The 21,285-nt window shown below is 33.6% G+C and overlaps 1 protein-coding gene across 1 annotated transcript in view; it reads left to right on the top strand.

Moving 5' to 3' along the window:
• Window positions 1-21,285, top strand: part of SPOCK3 (SPARC (osteonectin), cwcv and kazal like domains proteoglycan 3) — a 504,243-nt gene that overhangs the window by 216,136 nt on the left and 266,822 nt on the right. Inside the window, exon 4 of the mRNA XM_082727289.1 lies at window positions 1,178-1,292. Coding sequence (XP_082583415.1) covers window positions 1,178-1,292 — 115 coding nt within the window. The remainder of the gene's footprint in view (window positions 1-1,177; window positions 1,293-21,285) is intronic.

Raw genomic sequence — 21,285 nt, 5'->3', positions numbered from 1 at the left:
CCCTCCTTGGCTTTCCACACGCAAAATCACAAAAAATATCACCAAACATCACAAACAGTGATTACCAATAACAGTATTATTCATAATAAACAGAATGTAGAAACAACAAAATTTCCCTCAACTAGTGAATGGATAAATAAAATATAGTATATCTATATAATGATATTTAGCAATTTAAAGGAATGAAGTAGTGTTGCATTCTAGAACATGGTTGGACCTTGAAAACATTGCCCCAAACAAGGGAAACCAGTCAGAGAAGACCACATAATGTATAATATCATGTACATAAAATATTCAGAATGGGCAAATCTGTAGAGACAGAAATTATACTAGTGGGTACTCTTATTAGGGATTGTGAAGGAGTTAGGGTAGTTGGCATGGTAATTGGAAGGTGATAATTAAAGGGTATCATTTCTTTGAGGTAATAAAAACTTTCTAAAATTTATTATGATAACAGTTTCATAGCTGTGAATATACTGAAAACTACTGAATTTCAAGATGAAAAGAATGAATTGTATGCAAGTTATAGCTTATTAAAACTGTTATTTAAAATATCACCAACAAATCACACAATCTTTGTGTTGGCATCCACCAAGAGAGACATTTTGTTTAGAAAAATAGTGGTTCAAATTTCAAGCAAGATTTAAAAATGACAATGCAATATCTCAATTATTACCCTGATGCACTCAGCCGGTTCCTAGTGTAGCTGTAGACTTTTCTTATATATCCAAATTATTAATGCCCACTAACATCTTTTGGGTTTAATCCTTTATCTCCTCCCACCTACATCTCTCTAGGGAAAACAAAAGTAGAAATTATTATTGTCTACTGACAGAAGTATTACAGTAACACACCCCAACTTTATCTCTACATCTTTACTGCTTAGAAAACAACAACTATAGAAAAATTTTGTGTTGAAGTTTCCGTTTTGTTTACACATTGTTTGATCATAGGCAGGTATTTTATCTTCTGAATGGAATAAATAAGACAAAACTGCAGCCATTTATGAACTCTGAGTTAGGAAGGGAGAAATAGAAGCATCTCAAAAGAGGAAGAATGTGAAGAAAATTTAGAGCTGAACTTCTATGTAAAGTCCTTGATCAAATTGTTTGATGAGATTAGATACCTCCATTTCTCAGAAACATATCTTAATATTTTCTGAACAATTTTTTTTTAGCTTTAGATCCAGCTAAAGATCCATGCCTAAAGATGAAATGTAGTCGCCATAAAGTATGCATTGCTCAAGATTCTCAGACTGCAGTCTGCATTAGTCACCGGAGGCTTACACACAGGTAAACATTATTAAATTAAATTCCACTGATTGAATAGTGTTCCTTACCATGTATAACTGCTGAGTGTAAATATTTGGCAATATCTGCTAAGCTTTTATCCAGAGTTTTATTGAAACAATTTTAGAGGCTTGGTTAATTCAATTATAATTCACTTGGATTAAACATTGTAATCAATCAGAATTACTATGGATTACAGAATTTAGGTATATATTATTAAAAAAGAGGATTTTGTGAAGATTGGATTAAAGTCTTATATCTGCATACTTACATTTTTTCTGTTTTAAGGAATAAGTACAATTTTGTTATCCTCTAAATATTTATGCTTATGCCTTGTCAAATGTCATATTTTCCTGAAGGGATAATTGGAAACCAAGCCAAAGGGGAAAAAATGAGAGATGTTCATAAAAAAGATGAAAAGTCACAATATAGAAACATGAACCTAGAACCCTTGAGGACACTTTACTCTAAGGAAGCACTCATACTGGTGGAGTCCTTGTAGTCTGGAAGCTTATTCAATATTTAAAAGAAGAAAGGGTTTTAAATATATTTTTTAAATAATGATATCACTGCTTCTATCAGATAGGCTCTATTTCGAGGAGGATTGGTAGTTTAGAAATATCCTATAAAGTTTCATGCTGCGTCCTAAGGATTGAAGCATGCCACAAACAAAAGTAAAATCACTGGGTAACTGACTGAAGCAAGCAGGCATATTCATTCCCTTTATTACTTTAAAAAGAATTCTCTTTATGAGAACACTTTTTTTTTTTTTTTTTTGGATATTGGATCTGCATTACTCTCACATCAAATTAGGAACGGAATTTCACTATTTGGGTATGTTCGGGGATTAATTGCATTTTGACTTCAGTGTACTTACTTTAAAGTCTATTATTCAAACACACCAACAGAGATTAAAAACATTAACGAATAAGAATGTAACATTTCTAAAAAATGGAAAAATTTAAATTTTGTTGGCTTTTCTTATTGATATAAAAGCACATATGCATAAAACGCCTTATTGTATGCTGAATGGAGTCAAGGAAGAACTTATTCTATAATGCCACGTCTACAGTGTCAGGTTTCAAGTGTCAAGGCAGACTAATGCAACCAAGATAAAGAATTTAGGAATGAGTTCACTTGGGATGAAAGATTCATGGCATATCAGTAGTGTATTTGCAGAAGTAAGAGAGAGAGAGGGAGAAAGCGGGCAACAGTTTTGGAATTCAAAATGTAAAAGATTTCTAGGAAACAGTGTTGTTATAAAATTAATGCATTGTGGGAGGACACAAAATGGGAAAGCAGAACTATCAACAAAATATTCCCCACTCAATCATGTCCTCTGTTAATTTTACCAAGGGCCTCCGAAACTTTGGGCCAGAATTTTATTATTCTATTTATTTCCATAGGATTTCAAAAAGCTTCTGAATTTCTTGAACTAATATTAATTAATCATCCAAATTTTAAATATTAATGTGCAAACATATGTATGGAGGGGATGAGGAAGAGTTAATTTTTACTTCAGGAATCAGTAAGAGGGTGGTATTGGAAAGATTTCCTGTATAATCCCTCACCTAAATTGCAGAGATGTAGTCAATTCATTTCATAAAAATGCCAAAACTGTTTCATCACAAGTTTCAGAGACCCTGAGAAAGATTTTCATCTATACACATTTAACACTTCATTGGCCATTTCACCTCTGGTCCTCTGAACCAAGTCAAAGAGCAACTGAAGACCTCACAGCTAATCTCATGCCTGGGGGCAGAGACTCCACAATTGCTGAATGCTGAAGCCAGGAGAAGTTAAAGTAACTGACTCGAGATCACTGAGAATTTTCAGAGCATTGATCCAATAAATACATACTGACACCAAAGTCCATGCTTTTTACAACTGTGCTGTCTCACTGCTTCTCTAAATTATTAAAAACAAAACAAAACAAAAACAAACAAACAAAAACATGTTACTACAGACAAAAAAAAAAAAAAAAAAACTTTCTTAACATGATAAAGGCTCAGGGGCGCCAGGGTGGCTCAGTGGGTTAAAGCCTCTGCCTTTGGCTTGGGTCATGATCCCAGGATCTTAGATCAAATCCTGCATCAGGCTCTCTGCTCACCAGAGAGCCTGCTTCCTTCTCTCTGGCTGCCTACTTGTGATCTCTGTCTGTCAAATAAATACATAAAATCTTAAAACAAAACAAAACAAAACATGATAAAGGCTCAGAACCAATAGCTAGAATATTTCTTAATATAAACAGGTGAACTGTCCTGAAGAGAGCACCATTGCTATCTCTGCCTTTGGTATAGTAGGAGGCTGGGGAAGTTGGGGAGACTACTATGTCTTAAGTAGGTGGAATTCTAAGTGTTTTATGTAAATAGTATTTAGCCCTGTTCTACTCTGATAGACACTACTATAAAATTTGCACTCAATACACACTATTCAAGAAATAAATAACTAGTTTCCAAAGAATTGATTTTAAGATTAATATTTGATATGCTTTATTTGCTTTGAGGATGTCAGTACATAGTGAATGTTTATACAACACTTAGGGAAGGAGAGTTTTACCAAGCAGTTTGATCAGTAAAAGTTGGCTAATATAAATATAGCAGTTCTTAAATCTGGGTGTTGTGTGTATGATATGGGGATGAGGTACAGAAAACAAGGAAAACAGTTTAATTAATCAATTCTGGTCACTTACATAGTTTAGATTATAGATTATTACTGTTTTTATTTAATGAAACCACTTATCATTTTTTCCCCATAAAAGAGAAAATGGAATTTTTTGTTTGCATCTGTAGGAAGAATCCTATTTTTCAAAGATGTTTTCCTAATTTCTCTATCCCTCTCAAACTAGATGCTATGTACTGACATTCACTATGTACTGACATCCTCAAAGCAAATAAAGCATATCAAACTATCCATTTTTCCATTACCTTAGAATGCTGAACTCATTTTGAAATATTCATATGCATTTGTAATATATGTATATATATATAATATATATATAATATATTGTCTAACATAATGTATATGTAATATATTATCTAACATTAATCTCCATCAACTGACAGGAAGTTTCATGAAGTCAGTGTCTATGTCTTACTACTTTATAATCAGCTTGACATGCTGGCTAGTATATATTTTCTTTGAAGAATGTATTAAAATAGCTTTTATTTTTGAATGCTTAGAGAAGAAAATTGAGTAGTTTGATCATTTGAACTGGTCAACCTAGATAATCTAAGTGGAAGTTTTTTTCTGTGTGCTTTGTGCTTATTTGTTGAACATAGTCTGGAAAGGATATAGAAGTCATCAACAAATATCTTTAATAAATTTGTTGAGAAAGAAGGGTTCAAGATGGCAGTGTAGAAAAATCATGAACTTACCTCCTTTCATGGACACAATAAATTTATAACTACATGTGGAATAATTTCCTCTGAAAAAGACCTAAAAACAATGAACAGAGCCTCTCCAACAAAGGAAAAAGGGGTACACTTTGAAACACACACATACACACACCAGGAATGGTAATCCATAATCAGGATGGATCTCAAAATATAGAACTTTTCCTTAAGAATTGAAGGGTCTATTCTCTGTGTCAGGACCCCAACCCCTAGGTCCTTCACAGGACAGGTGAGTGCCCCAAATGTCTTGCTTTGAAATCCAATGGGAATTACATCCAGAAAAACCATAGAACTGTAAGGAACAGAGAACATGCTCTTAAGGGGCTTGTGCACAGGCTCACTTGCCTTGGGATCCAGCCCAAAATCAAGTGTTTGAAGAGTACCCAGAACACATGTGAAATAGATGTAATTACTGATCTTAAAGCATCTGCTGGAAAGACAATAACTTGGGGCTCTCTCTGAGGACAAAGGCATTCTTAGGTGCCATTTTTACAAACTAATTTCAAATGCAGGTGCTGGTGGATACTACTTAGAACTCTCCCTCTAACCTGTTAGCACCAGAAGGTATTCCCTACTGAGGGTCCCACCAACTCTTATGCTGCAGCCACACATCACATGTGGCCTCGAGTGAGAGACATACACACCTCTGTGCCACATAGCCATATGCTACAGCTGGGCCAGGGGAAATCCTTGCTCATTCCCATCTTGTAGCTGCAGCCTCACAACAGCAGGTGGATGCACACAGCTCATGTAAAAGATACCTGTGGTTGCCAGGGAAGATAGCACTTCTGAACCCTACACTATCTCCTACATTAGGATATATCCTACATGAGACCACTCCTTTAAGATGGGAAGTGGTAGCTGATCTGCCTAATACATAGAAGCAAACACAGAAAGTCAGGCAAAATGAGTAAAGAGAAGACTTTTCCAAACAGACAAGAAAAAGCCTCAGCAGAAAACTGTAACAAAACAGAAATAAGCAATTTGCCTGATAAAATTTTAAAGTAATGGTCATAAAGATGCCCCCTGAACTTGGGAGTAAGATGGATGAACACAGTGAGAACTTTAAATAAAGAGATAGAAAATATAAGAAAGTGCCAAATTAAAAAAAATTATAAAGCTGAAGAATACAATAACTAAACTAAAAAATAACCATTGAGTAGCTCAAAAGAAGACTGAATGAAGCAGAAGAATGGATCAGTGAGTTGGAAAACAACTCAACAGCATTCACCCAAACAGAGCAACAAAAAGAAAAAAGAATTATAAAAAGTGAAGATATTTTAAAGGACCTTTGAGAAAGAATTAAGCAGAATAACATTTGCATTATAGAGGTGTAAAAAAGAGAAGAGAGAGAAAAGGCCAGAAAACTTTTTTGAAGAAACAATGGCAGAAAACTTTACTAATCCAGGAAAGAAAACAGACACACAGGTCCAAGAAGCCCAGAGAATTCTAGACAAGATGAATACCAAGAGATCCACAGTAAGACATATTATAGTTAAAATGTAGAAGTTAAACAGAAAAAACAAACAAAAAAACAAACAAACTTAAAAGCAGCAAGAGAAAAACAACTTGTTAAAAAAACGGAAATACATAACTTTACCAGAAGATTTTTGACACAAACTTTGGCTGCCAGAGGGAGTGGCATCATATATTTAAACTATTGAAAGAAAAAAAAAAAAAAAAAAACTTTCAGCCAAGAATTCTTTACCCTATAAGGTTATCCTTCAGAATTGAAGTGGAGATTAAGAGTTTTCCAGACAAGCAAAAAATGAAGAGGCTCATCACCACTAAACCAGCCTTACAAGAAATGATAAAGGGACTTCTGTGAATAGAAAAAAAAAAATTGGCCCTAATTAATTACAAGAAAACACATGAAAGTAAAATAGTTCACTGGAAAAGGTAAATATATAGCATAGACAGTGAATCCATCAATTATAAGACAAGCATGAAAGTTAAAGTCAAAAGAAATAAAATTAACTAAAACTACATTAATTAGTTAAGGGATGTATAATATAAAATGATCAACTTAGGGACATCTGGGTGGCTCAGTCTGCTCACTTTGGCTCAGGACATGATCTTGGAGTCCTGGGATCAAGCCCCACATTGGGCTCTCTCCTCAGCAGGGACTCTGTTTCTCCTTCTTACTCTGTCTTGCTCTCACTCTTGCTCAAATAAATAAATAAATAAATTCTATTAAAAAAAGATCAACTTAACCACCTGTTACATACACAGGATGTTATATGTGAAACTCATAGTAACCATAAAGCAAGAACTTACACTAAAATTAAAGAAGTAAATAAATAAAAGAATCTAAATATAACACTAAAGAAAATCACCAAACCACAAAGAGACAGGGAAAAAAGAAAAAGACAGCTAGAAAACAATTAACAAAATGGCAATAAGTGCATACCGATCAATAATTGTTATCAATGTAAATGGGCTAAACTCTTCAATCAAAGACATGGTGGCGGAATGGATAAGGAACATAACCCATCTAATATGCTATCTAAAAGAAACCAACATTATTTTTTTAAGTTTATTTATTTAGTTAGTTATCTAGTTAGTTAGTTATGTAATCTCAAGAGCCAATGTGGGGCTCAAACTTATGACCTCAAATCAAGAGTCACATGATCTTCGAACTGAGCTGGCGAGGTGCCCTGAGACTGACTTTAGAAGTAGGGTCATACACAGACTGAAAGAGGAGGAATGGAAAATGATTTCCATGAAAAATGAAACAGAAAGCTCTTTTAGCTATACTCATATCAGAGAAAATAGACCAAAATAAAGACTGTATAACAGACAAAGAGGGGCATTACATGATGATAAAGGGACAATCCAACAAGAGGATATAACAATTTTAAATATCTATACACTTAACATAGAACACCTAAATAAAGTAAATATTAAGTACCTAAAGGGGACAATTGACAACAATACAATAATAGTTAACATCAAAATTATATAATTTCATATATTATTCAGACAAGAACTCAATAAGGAACCATCAGATCTAAATGATAACATCAGACCAAATGGACTTAATATATATAGAACATTCCATCCAAAAGCAGCACAATATGGATTATTTTCAAGTGCACATGAAATATTCTCCTGGGTAGATCACACGTTGAAACACAAAATAATTCTCAATAAATTTAAGAAGGTTGAAATGATATCAATTATCTTTTCCTGCAACTACAGTGGTGTGAAACCTGAAAACAATTACAAATTGAAAACAGGAAAAAAAAAACATAAAAATGGGGAGATTGAATAATGTGCTATTGAACAACAATGAGATCATTGAATAAATTGAAGAATAAATTTAAAAAAAGAATACTTAGAGACAAATGAAAACAAAAATAGGATATACTAAAATCTATAGGATGCAGCAAATACAGTTCTAAAAGGGAAGTTCATATCAATAAAAGCTTACTTCAAGGAGTGAAAAAAAGGGAAAAAAACTTAAGTAAAAAAAAATCTAAATTTATACCTAAGACAATTAGAAAAAGAAGAACAAATGAAGCCCAAAGTTAATAAAAGGAAAGAAATAATAAGGATCAAAGTAGAAATAAGTAATATAGAAAGTAAAAACACAATAGTAAAGATCAGTAAACTGAGAATTGGTTCTTTGAAAACATAAGCAAAATTGACAAAGAATTAGACTAACCAATTAATAAAAAGAGGGATCAAATAAATCAAATCAGAAATAAAAGAGTAAGTTATAGCTGATACCATAGAAATACAAAAGATTATTAAAAAAAATTACACATCTCTATCAACAAATTGAACAACCTAGATGAAATAGATAAATTTCTAGAAACACATGATCCTGTAAGACTGAATTATGAAGAAATAGAAAATCTAAATAAACTAATTTCTAGTGATACCGAATGGGTAATAAAAAATATCCCAAGAAATGAAAGTCCAGGACCAATGGTTTCACTAGTGAATTCTGCCAAACATTAAAAAATTTAACACCTTTTCTTCTCAAACTCTTCCAAACAGTTGAAGATGAACAATACTTTCAAACTCATTTTATGATGCTAGCCTTAACCTAATTCCAAAATCAGAGGACAGTACACACACACACACACACACACACACACGAAGAGCAGTATCCTTCATGATATAGATCCCAAAATCCTCAACAAAATATTAGCAAACCAAATTCAACAATACATTAAAAGGATTATTCCCCACAATCAAGTGGGATTTATTCTTGGGTTGCAGGGATGGTTCAATATCCACAAATCTATCAACATAATACCCCACATTAAAAAGAAGAAGAAGAAGAAGAAAAATCATATGACCATCTCAGTAGATGCAGGGAAAAAAAAATGGCAACAACCAGCATTCAGAAACTCTCAATAAAATGGTTACACAGAGGAAACATACCTGAACTTAGTAAAGGCTATATACAAAAAAACCCACAACTTACATCATTCTCAATGGAGAAAAACTAGATGTCTTTCCATAAGATCAGTAATAAGACAAGGATTCTCATTCATTCAATTACTTTCATTAAACATAATATTGGAAGTCCTAGCCATAGTAATAAGGTAAGAAAAAGAAGTAAAAGCCATCAAAATTAGAAGGAAATAAGTAAAACTGTCACTATTCGCATGTGATATAAATGATACTATATGCATAAAATTCTGAAGTTTTAAAACATACATAGATAATAAATAAATTCAGTAAAGCTTCAGGATACAAAAATCTACATACAGAAATCTGTTGCACTTCTATACATTATAACAAACTATCAGAAAATGATATTAAGAAAACAATTCCAGGGGCTGCCTGGATGGCTCAGTGGGTTAATCCTCTGCCTTCGGTTCAGGTCATAATCTCAGGGTCCTGGGATTGAGCTCCACATCAGGCTCTCTGGTCGGCAGGGGGCCTGCTTCTTCCTCTCTCTCTGCCTGCCTCTCTGCCTGCTTGTGATCTCTGTCAAATAAATAAATAAAATCTTTAAAAAAAAAAAAAAGAAAGAAAACAATTCCATTTAAAATTACATTGAAAAGAATAAAATACCTAGATATGAATTAAATCAAGGAGGTGAAAGACCTATACTCTAAAAACTATAAGACATTGATGAAAAAAAGTGACAAAGATGCAAAAAAATGGAAAGATATCCTGTACTCATAGACTGGAAGAATTATATTGTTAAATAGCTTATATGACCTAAAGCAATCTACAGATTCAATGAAATCCTTATGAAAATTTCATAGAAATATAACAAATAATTCTAAAACTTATATGGCACCACCAAAACAATCTTGAGAAAGAACAAAACTGGAGGTATTATGCTCCCTGATTTCAGATATACTGCTAAGCTATAGTACTTAAAACAGTGTGGTGTGGATTCGCAGAACAATGGAACAGAATTGGGAGCCTAGAAATAAACCCACACATGTATGACAATTAATTTAAGATGAATGAGTCAAGAACATAAAACAGAGAATGGATAGTGTCTTTGATAAATGGTGCCGAGAAAACCGGAAAACCATATGCAAAAGAATGAAGCTAGACAACTCTCCTATACCACACACAAAAATTAACTCAAAGTAGATTAACAACTTGAATTTAAGATCTGAAATCATAAAATTCCCAGAAGAAAACATGGTGAGAAAGTCCTTGACATTGAACTTAGCAGTTTATGGCTGTGGATCCACAGGCAGGGGAATCAAAAGTAAAAATAAAGAAATGGGACTACATCAAACTGAAAATCTCTGCACAGCAAAGGAAATCATCATCAAAATTAAAAGACAGTCTACTGGATGGAAAAAGACATTTGCAAGTCATTTATCCTATAAGGGATTAATGTCCAAAATATATTTTAAAAACTCATCTAACTAAACAATAAAAAAAAATAAACCTTAAAAATGGGCCAAGGACCTGAATAGACATTTTTTCAAAGAAGACATAACGATGGCCAACAGACAAAATTTTCATAATCACTAATTATTAATTACATAATGCAAATCAAAATCACAGTGAGATATCACCTCACACCTGTTAGAAGGGCTATTATCAAAAACACAAGAGGGGCGCCTGGGTAGCTCAGCGGGTTAAAGCCTCTGCCTTTGGCTCCAGTCATGATCCTAGTTTCCTGGGATCGATCCCTGCATCAGGCTCTCTGCTTAGCAGGGAGCCTGCCTCCTCCTCTCTCTCTCTCTACCTGCCTCTCTACCGACTTGTGATCTCTGTCTGTCAAATTAATAAACAAAATCTTTAAGAAAACAAAACAAACAAACAAACAAAAAAAGAAACAACAGGTGCTGGAGTGAATGTGGAGAGAAGGGAACATTTATACATTGTTTATGGGAATGTAAATTGTTTTAGGTCCTATAGAGAACAGTATTGGAATTTTTTAAGTATTTGAGAATATATGGAAATTCTTCAAGTAATTAAGAATAGATCTACTATATGATCCACCTGTTCGAGTTCTGAGTATTTATCTAAATGAAAACAGTGATTTGAAAAGATGAATGATGTCCTTGTTCACTGTAGCATTATTTACAATAACCAAGATATGGAAAAAAAAATAAACAACAAGTATCCACTGATGGGTAAATGGATGAAAAGGATATGGTATACACACACACACACACACACACACACACACACACACACACACACACGGGAAAATACTATTCAGCCCTAAAGATAAATGAAATCTTGCGTTTTGTGATAGCATGCATGGAACATAAGGGTATTATCCTAACTGAAATGAATCAGATGTTGAAAGACAAAGACTATATGACCCTCTCATATGCAGAATCTAAAGAAAACCAAACAAATGAATAAATAAAATAACACAAAAAAGAACTCATAGATGTAGAGAACAGACTGATGGTTACCTAATGGGTGAAGGTGCTACATTTTGTGGTGATGGGTGGTAACTAGACTTTTGGGGGTGTTCACTTTATAGTGTAGACGGATATCAAAGTATAATTTTGTATACCTGAAAATTATATAATGTTATATACCAATTTTACCTCAATAAAAATAAATGTATTGATTCCATGAATAAATAATTGCCAACAAAAAAGTAAGAGGAGTATATAAAGATATGGGGGAGAGATGAGTCCCTAGCAATTGGTTTTAGGAAACTAGCAGACATAGACCCTTGCCTTAGATTTGTAAATAACTGAAACAATTGATAATGCTTTAGTTAACAATACCTGTCTTTGAAATCAGAGAAGTAGACTGATCAGGAGGCTCATGATATATCTTACAACAGCTTTGAACATTACTGCCCAAGTGGAGAAGGGCGTAAACTCTCCAAATAAGTCGTGTTCAAAAATTCACATGTTTGGCTATTTGTCTCCTAAAGACTTTTTTGTGAGACTGGCCTCAAACAAGCCTGATACCTGCGTGCTTGTGCTGATTTTCTGTAGAATTATCTTCACCAATTAAGACAAAATAGTTTTATGAATGATGAGAAAAACTTAAACTTCATCATGTTTTCTAAAATTTAGATGTTTGGTATAAAATGTATGATGGACTTGCCAGGCTTTGAAAATGACCCACTTCATATTGTTATCATGGTGAAGAGTTCTGGAGATGCTTACAGCTGAGGGTTTGTTTCATTGTTTTTGTACATTGTGAGCAAGAAGCCTAGTGTTTTATGCTCCCTTTGCTGCCTGTGCAGCTGCAGATAATTAACACTATTTCTAGATCCATGTTTCAGGCACCAATCAATGGATGCTGCTGATATTAAAAAAAAAAAAAAAAACTGGCATAGCACAACAGAGTAAGGTTGAAGAAATTATTGTAGGACAAAATCAGCTATGTTAATTTCTGCTTCATTTACACCAAAGGTTGAAAAGAATCAATAAGGAAATGCTTTGGGCCTTGTAATAATGCATTGTATAAAAGAATGATGAAACTAATTTAAAGTGTTATTTATTAAAAAGAGATACCAAGGGAATGTGAGTCCTAAAACTCCTCTATTTAAATTATGCACTTTTAGAATTCATAAATTCAATGGCCATTTTTGAAAGATCTGAATTTCTTTATATAATGATTAAATGTATTTTTATAGTATTTATATTTCCATTCCTATAATGTTGAAATATTATGATGGAAAGATTCAATCACATAGCTTAATTTATAGTAGAGTCTCTAAAGTGTTGAGTGAAATTGAACTCATAACTACTTTAAAATGATGTTCCTTATACTTGTGTAAGATTTAGCCTGTATGGTATATGAACACACTAGTACTGTCCTCAGGGAGAATGAAATCCAGCATTTACTGCATACTTAATACATGCAAAGTTTTTTTTAATGCCTTAAATTTATATATTTTTACAACACTCCAAAATTTTTAGACTAAAGACCATTATGCCCAATTTACAGAAACAAAAAGTGAAGCACAAAAATTCTGGGTATTCAAGAGACTAGTTATACAGAAAGATGGGAACTAGTTAGCTAGTTAGATTAAAGGGACAGATTTAGGTTTTGGAATAAAGTTTACGTTTTATATATATACCTTCCTTTTTATACTTACCAATTAATTATAATTTTATGAAAAGATAATTGGTTATATGTTTATGAACTGATGTTTATATAACCTTTTTATGACCTAACTGTCCATAGATCTTCCAGTTAGTACAGAGTATAGAGAGGTTTTGAAACACTTTTTTAAAAACAGATTTCATTTTTTTAGAGAATTTTTGGGTTTGCAGCAAAAGTTATAGAAAATTTCCATATGCATAACCTCCTCCATTACCAACTGCTCCCACCAGGATGGTACACTTGTTATATTTTAAAACCTGCATTGCCACATCACTATCATCCAAAGTCCACAGTTTACATTACTTTTTTTTAATATTAATTGCATTTAAATACAGGCCATAGTATTTTGGATAGTGAATTAGTTTAACTCTTTAAAATGCAGACAATATCTAAAGTTAATCATGTTTCATTTATTTCTTGAACTTTTCTAAAGTGTATACACACACACGCAGGCACAGACACAGATTATATGTACACACACACATGCTTTCATATGTATGCATAAATAATTTAATCTCACAACAACGTGAGGTGAAGTGAGTTAAAATTATTACTGCATTTTACCAATGATAAAAGCTGAGGCACAGAATTTACATAATTTGCTCAAGTGGAAGACTTGGAAATTTATCCTGGCAATTGAGAGTCCAGAATTTGTTCTTTTAATTATTATATTATATTAATTATTATACTATATCTTTTGATACATAGTATTTAGTACTTTAAAAATGTCATATAATTGAAACACTCTTTGGTATATTTTATAGATGTCAAATCATTTTGTCTTACAAAACCCCATATACCTCTAAGAAAATCACTGAGTAACTCTTACCTAATGTACAATTTCTCAACATATTTTAATCCACATTCTTTTTTGCTGAACATATAATTCTTAGATTCTCTATTCTTATATCACCTGCAACAGGGCATAATCCCTAGACACTTGAGAACTGGTCACAAGAAGAAAATTTTAATTCATTAGACTGAACATTTAGATCAATCATTATAACGTGGTCAACTTTTACTTCCGGTGTGGTGCATTGCAAAAACAAAAAGCATGTTTCTCAAGTATAAAAATAAGACAACACTGACTGTATTTTTAATACACAGCACATCTTGTCATTACTATCACATTATCTCTAATCTTGTTGAAAATCAGGGGCTTGTTGATTAAAGTCCCAAATCCCTGGCATAGTCCCTTATACCCAGAGCTGGGTAGCTTTACAACAATATGTGCAGCTTTCTCCTATTGGCACATTGCAGTCTTATCATAGTAGGAAATTCAGGGTGTGGAGTGATGTTAACAGAACACAGAGGCCAGAACTGGCCTGCCTGTCTTCACGGTCTAACCTCACTCTACTACCTGTGTGATCTTAGCAGGTTAATTAAATTCTCTGTGCTTCAGTTCTCTGTAAACTAGGGATGAGAAAAAATGCACTTTCTGATGATGTTGATGTAATGATTAATGAGTTGATACACAAAAGCCATTTTAACAGTAACTGATCCACTGTAAATATTGTGTTGGGTTAGTTACTACAACTTTTTCCTAAATGTGTTAGATATTTTATCATCATAGACTTTTACTATGGTCTGAGATCTTTTACTAGGGAAATGTTCTGTTCATTTTTTCCCTTGTTCTGGCAAATACTCCATTTCTGAAGAGCCTTTTAGCATGATGGTTACTAGTATGTAATTTGAAATGATTGTCTGGCTTTGAAGTTTGCCTCCAGCTCTTGGTTACAAAATGATTTTGAGCATATTAAACTCCCCAAGACTCAGTTTTCTTGTTTATACAGTAGAGATGATAGTTGTACTATTTATCTCTCTTTGTTTTTGTGAAAATTAAAGACAAAATTTGTATAAAACCCTTTGCACAATGTAAGCACTCAATAAACATTAATTATTGAGAAATTTCTGTCTGGCTTTCTCCCACACATCTCCTAGCACAAGGTAGAAATTCTCCTTTATCATTGTGTCCATAGCACATGAAAAACACTTCTTATCTACCTGTATTATAGTAATTTGTTTGTATACTTAATAGCTTAAGGTTGAGCTGCAGTTGACACAGTTGTTGAAAAAAAAAAAAAAAGGATGGCATAAGACATGACTATTAGTGGTGAAATTTCAGGTTACTTTGTTTTGCAGGTAAAAGGAGTTATATGATTTTTCCAGTTGAGAATGGAGAAAATGGGAACAATGTGTTATATTTGTGCTGGGAGAAAAATGTGAGTGACAGATACTTCAGTGAAATAGCAAGGAAGGAGCCATAACTTTGCTCTCCTGGAGGTTATTAAGGTGCTATATTTTGAATAAATTCCCTTCATTTCATGATTTTCTACTTAATAACATTTACCACTATCCATATCCTTATGCCTAGATAAAAGGTCTTCAGATCAAATAGCTCAGAATATATGAAAAGTATTCATGTGTACTAAATACCACCTCTAATACTGTCATTTATGACTGGCTATAGATAAGTGCTTTCCTATATTTTCAGATAGTTCTTATGTCCATAGTGGGCCCAAGCACTTGACACTTCTGCTTAGCTTAGTTCCTCTTGTGTTTGGAGGAAGGAAATGCTGAATCTGAGTGGAGATTTTTTCTGGCTCTTCTTCCCATACACACTGGCTTTGAAGTTTGTAAAGATTTTAATTAATGTATTAGACTTCAGCTGTGAGGGCAGAGTTTGAATTATGCTGGTTGATAGAGAAGGGCAATCATAGCAGCCAACCTCAAGAATCTAAACTGTAATGTCACAGGGGATGGATAAAACTCAGTTGATTGCATACTATGAACAATGATCATAAGACACTCATTCAACGTGTAAGCCATTTTCTCTGCAGTCCCGTTCTTGCTTCATGAATGTCTGTTATGCAGAGAAGACAGTAAGAGAAAAAAAATGCAATTAAGAGGATTCAAATATTGCTTAATGAAACATGATGTCCAAAATAAACAAGATAGTGACCCTGGAAGGAAGGAAAACCTGGATAATTTATGAAGAAGGTAACTTTCAAAGAAGTAGTTTAGATGGAACTTAGTGTCTCCTAGGCCAACGTCTTTAAATGATGAAGACTAAAATACTCAGGTTCAAAGTCCAATTACGTTACTTAGATTTCTGATTTATAGAAAGAGAGATAATTACATAGGTCAAATAGATTCTTTTTATTTTAAAAGAATATCCCATCCTTTGTCTCTAAGGAGGTTAAAACTAATAGTTAAAACTATTAAGAGTAATGATTATTCTTGCTTTTCTAAATATAAATCTGTTTCTATAGTTATAATTTACTGTTTTGAAGGAGCTGAGAAAAACCATGATCATTTATTAGCTAAATGTGAAAAGGTAGGAAAATATTATATAAAGATGCTATACATGATATCAATTTTTAATATTTTCTTTATTTTTAAATTTTAAAAGTTTACGAAAATAATATTGATAAGAAAAGAACTTCATATGATAGAAAAGGGAGTGCATATTGTATTCCTTCCTTCACTAGCCTCTCAGTTTCACTCCCGCTCTTGCACAAATTTTCTACATGCACACATTCATACAAACAATTATTGCTTAATGGGAGTATTTTATGTATGTTGTTGTACTTTGTTTTATTAATTTTATTTTTCTTCACATTTTCAATTCAGAATACGGACTTTTATCATACTCCTCTAAATGGCCATAAAGATACCCATTACATATATGTACCATAATTTATTTAAACAATGTTTCATTAATGGGCATTAATGTTATTTCTAGTTTTTTGTCTTATATGCTACTTACAACAGTCTTAAGGATGCATCTTTGCATGTTTGTGTGCATATTTTTGCCATGAATTTCTAGTAAAACAGAAAATATATTTAAATTTTGATAGATATTGTCAAATGCCTTATAAGTAGAGTGCACCAATTTCTCTGCTTCAAGCAATGTCTGCTTCAAACATTGCTTTTAAAAAAATACTTTTGCCTTAAAAAAATACTGTTTAGATATTAGTAATTCTGAACTATCAAGTGTTACAGCTTGTTCTTGACTTAAAATTGGTATATATAAAATAATGAGATCTATCAATAGATGCAGAAAAAGCATTTGGTAAATCCAACACATATTCTTGACAGAAATTCTCAGTAAATTGAGAATGGAAGGGACTTCCTCTGCTTGATAAGAGCATCTACAAAATCCAACAGCTAATATCATACTTATTGGTGAGAAACTCAAACTTGCTCTCTAACATCAAGTACAAGACAAAGATATCCTCTCTTAGCAATCTTTTTCAACATCATATTGTAAGTTCTAGCTAATGCAAGAAAACAAGAAAAACGAATAAAAGTCCACAGATCAGGTAAAAAGAAAACTGTCTGTGCACAAGTGATATAATCATCTACGAAGAAAATCTGTAAGAATGGATAAACCACCTCCTGGAATTAATGAGCAATTACAGCAAGGTTTCAAGCTAAAAAGATAATGTACAGTGGTCAATTTAGTCCCAAAATACCAGTGATGAATAAGTGGAATTTGAAATTCAAAACGACAATATCTTTTTAACAATATTAATTCTTCCAATCCATGGATAGGAAAAATTAATATTGTTAAAATGACCCCATTATCCAAAGTCATCTAGAAATTCAATGCAATCCCTATCAAAATTCCAATGGCATCTTTTACAGAAATAGAAAAATATTTCTAAAATTTGTACGGAGACACAGAATACCACAGTTAGGCAAAGCAATCCTGAGAAAGAAAATCAAAGTCAGAGTCACTACACTTCCTGATTTTGAAATATACTACAAATCTGCATTAATTAAGCAGTGTAATAATGACATAAAAATAGACACATAAGCCAGTGAAACAGAACAGAATACCCAGAAATAAAACTCTGCATATATGGTCAACTAATATTTGACAAAGGAACCAAAAACACTTAGTGGAGAAAGAATAGTCTCTTCAAAGAATGGTCCTAGGAAAACTGGACAACCATATGCAGAAAAATGAACTTGGATCACTATCCTCCACCACTCACATAAATAAACTCAAAATGGAATCAAAACTTAAATATAAAATTTGATATTATTTCGCTAAGCATGATACGCTCTAGTTCCATCCGATTCACAGACCTGTACCCCTGGGGATAAAAATATATGTTTATAAAAAATAAAAAGTTAAAAAAAAAAAAAAATAAAGCATATTCCCAAAGGAAAAAAAAAAAAAATTGATATTATAAAAGTCCTAGAAGAAAACATAGGGAAAAATTCTTTGAAAATGGTCTTGGTGATGATTTTTTTTGGATATGACACTAAAAGCACAAAGAACTAAAGCAGAAATCGACAAGTGACTACCTAAAACTAAATCCTCTGCATAGCAATTGAAACAATGAACAAAATGAAGAGGGAACCTCAGAAATGGGAGAAAATACTTACAAGCCATATATCAGAAAGGGGTTAATATCCAAATATATAAATAATCCAGACAACTCAATAACAGCGATAACAAAAATCTGATTTAAAAATGGTCAGAAGAACAGAAAAGGCCTTTTTTTTCTTCAAAGAAGGCATCCAAATGGCCACTGTGTACAGAAAACTGGGTTCCACATCATTTAAATCATTCAGGAGGTGCAAATTAAAACCACAATGAGATATTGCCTCACACCTGTAAGAATGGCTATCATCAAGAAGGTAAGAGGTAGCAAGCTTAATTGAGGGTCTGGAGAAAGGGAACCCTTATGCGCTGTTGAAGGAAATGTTAAAGAAGATGCAATGTATATATACACAAAATATTTTTCAGCCAGTGAAAAGAAGGAAATCCTGCCATTCCTGACAACATGGATGGACCTTGAAGACATCATGATTTTTGAGATAAACCAGGCAATGGAAGACAAATTATTCATGGTATCACTGACATGTGGAATCTAAAACAGCCAAACTTGTAGAAACAGATAGTAGAACAGTGGTTATCAGGAGCTGGAGGATGGGGAACTGGAAAGATGTTGTGAAAGGGCATAAACTTGTAATTAGAAGATGAATACATTTTGAAGATTTAATGTATAGCAAAATGATTATAGCCAACAATACTGTATTATATACTTCAAAGTTGCTAAGAAATCCTAAGTGTTCTCACCACAAAAAAAGGTTAATAATTACATGAGTTGATAGAGGTGTTAGTTAATCTAAGATTATAATCAAATCATAAAATTAAATATATTAAATCAACCTATGGTACACTTTAAACTTACACAATATTATATGTAAATTATAAGTCAACAAAACAAAACAAACAAAGAAAAACACACTGCCATTAACATTAGCACCCCAAAAATGAAATACTAGGGATAAACCTAACAAAATATGTATCACATTTATGTAAGGATTACTACAAAACTGATGAAAAAAATCAAAGAATAACTAAATAAACATTCCCTGTTCATGGATGAAAAGTCCAATGGTGTCAAGATGTCATTTCTTATCAAGTTGTTTTATGCAATCCAAATCAAAATCCCAGAGAGTTACTCAGTGGACATTGAAAAACTAAATCTAAAGTTTATATGAAAAAGCAAAAAAAACCCAGAATAACAAACACAGTTTTGAAGAAGAACAAAGTTGGAGAACTGATGCTACTTGATATCAAGATTCAGAATAAAATATCAGTAGTTAAGATAACCTGGTACTGGCAAAAGAATATCAAATAGGTATAAGGAGCAGAATAGATTGCTCAGAAAGAGACTCAGATAAATGTAGTCAATTAATCTTTGACAAAGTAGCAGAGACAATGAAGAAAAAGTCGTCTTTTCAACAGATGGTGCTGAAACAACTGGACATCTGAATGCAAAAAAATAAAACAACAACAAAAAATAAACACAGACCTTGCATCTGTCACAATAATTAACTCAAAATGGATCCCAGACCTAAATGTAAAACACGAAACAAAAGGGAGGAGTCAAGATGGCGGAGAAGTAGCAAGCTGAGACTGCTTCAGCTAGCCGGAGATCAGCTAGATAGCTTATCTAAGGATTGCAAACACCTGAAAATCCATCGGCAGATCGAAGAGAAGAAGAACAGCAATTCTGGAAACAGAAAAACAACCACTTTCTGAAAGGTAGGACCGGCGGAGAAGTGAATCCAAAGCGACGGGAAGATAGACCCCGGGGGGAGGGGCCGGCTCCCGGCAAGCGGCGGAGCAACCGCGCACAAAATCAGGACTTTTAAAAGTTTGTTCCGCTGAGGGACATCGCTCCAGAGGCTAAACCGGGGCGAAGCCCACGCGGGGTCAGCATGGCCTCAGGTCCCGCAGGGTCACAGAAGGATCGGGGGTGTCTGAGTGTCGCAGAGCTTGTGGGTATTGGAACGGGAAAGCTGGCTGCAGAGACAGAGCCGACAGTAAGCTCACAGCTCGGTGTTACCTTGAACCAGTCGCAGGCTCGGTGAGCCCGGAGCGCGGCCAGAGGTCAGGCAGACGGGAGTGACTGGGCGCTATTCTCTGAGGGCGCACTGAGGAGTGGGGCCCTGGGCTCTCGGCTCCTCCGGGCCGGAGACCAGGAGGCCGCCATTTGTATTCCCGTCCTCCGGAACTCTACGGAAAGCGCTCAGGGAACAAAAGCTCCTGAAAGCAAACCCGAGAGGATTACTCACCCCGGCCCGGGGTAAGGGCGGTGTAATTCCGCCTGGGGCAAAGACACTTGAGAATCACTACAACAGACCCCTCCCCCAGAAGATCAACAAGAAATCCAGCCGAGACCAAGTTCACCTACCAAGGAGTGCGGTTTCAATACCAAGGAGAACAGCAGAATTCCAGAGGAGGAGAAAGCCAAGCACGGAACTCATGGCTTTTTCCCTGTGATTTTTTTTAGTCTTGCAGTTAATTTAATTTTTTCTTTTTCATTTTTTTTTTTTTCTTCTCGCCTTCGGGTAAAAATTTTTTTTTTAACTGTTACCTTTTTCTTTTTTAACGATTTTTTACTAGTTTATCTAATATATATTTTTTCCTTTTTTACATTTTTCTCAGGTGTTTTCTTTTTTTAAAAAATTTTTTTCTTTTCTTTTTTTTTTTTCTTTTCTTTGTTCTTTTTTTTTCCTTTCTTCCTTTTTGAACCTCTTTTAATCCC

The sequence above is a fragment of the Mustela nivalis genome (genome assembly GCF_964662115.1).
Source record: "Mustela nivalis genome assembly, chromosome: 4".
Taxonomy (NCBI): Eukaryota; Metazoa; Chordata; class Mammalia; order Carnivora; family Mustelidae; genus Mustela; species Mustela nivalis.
This window is presented reverse-complemented; position numbering and strand designations above follow the sequence as displayed.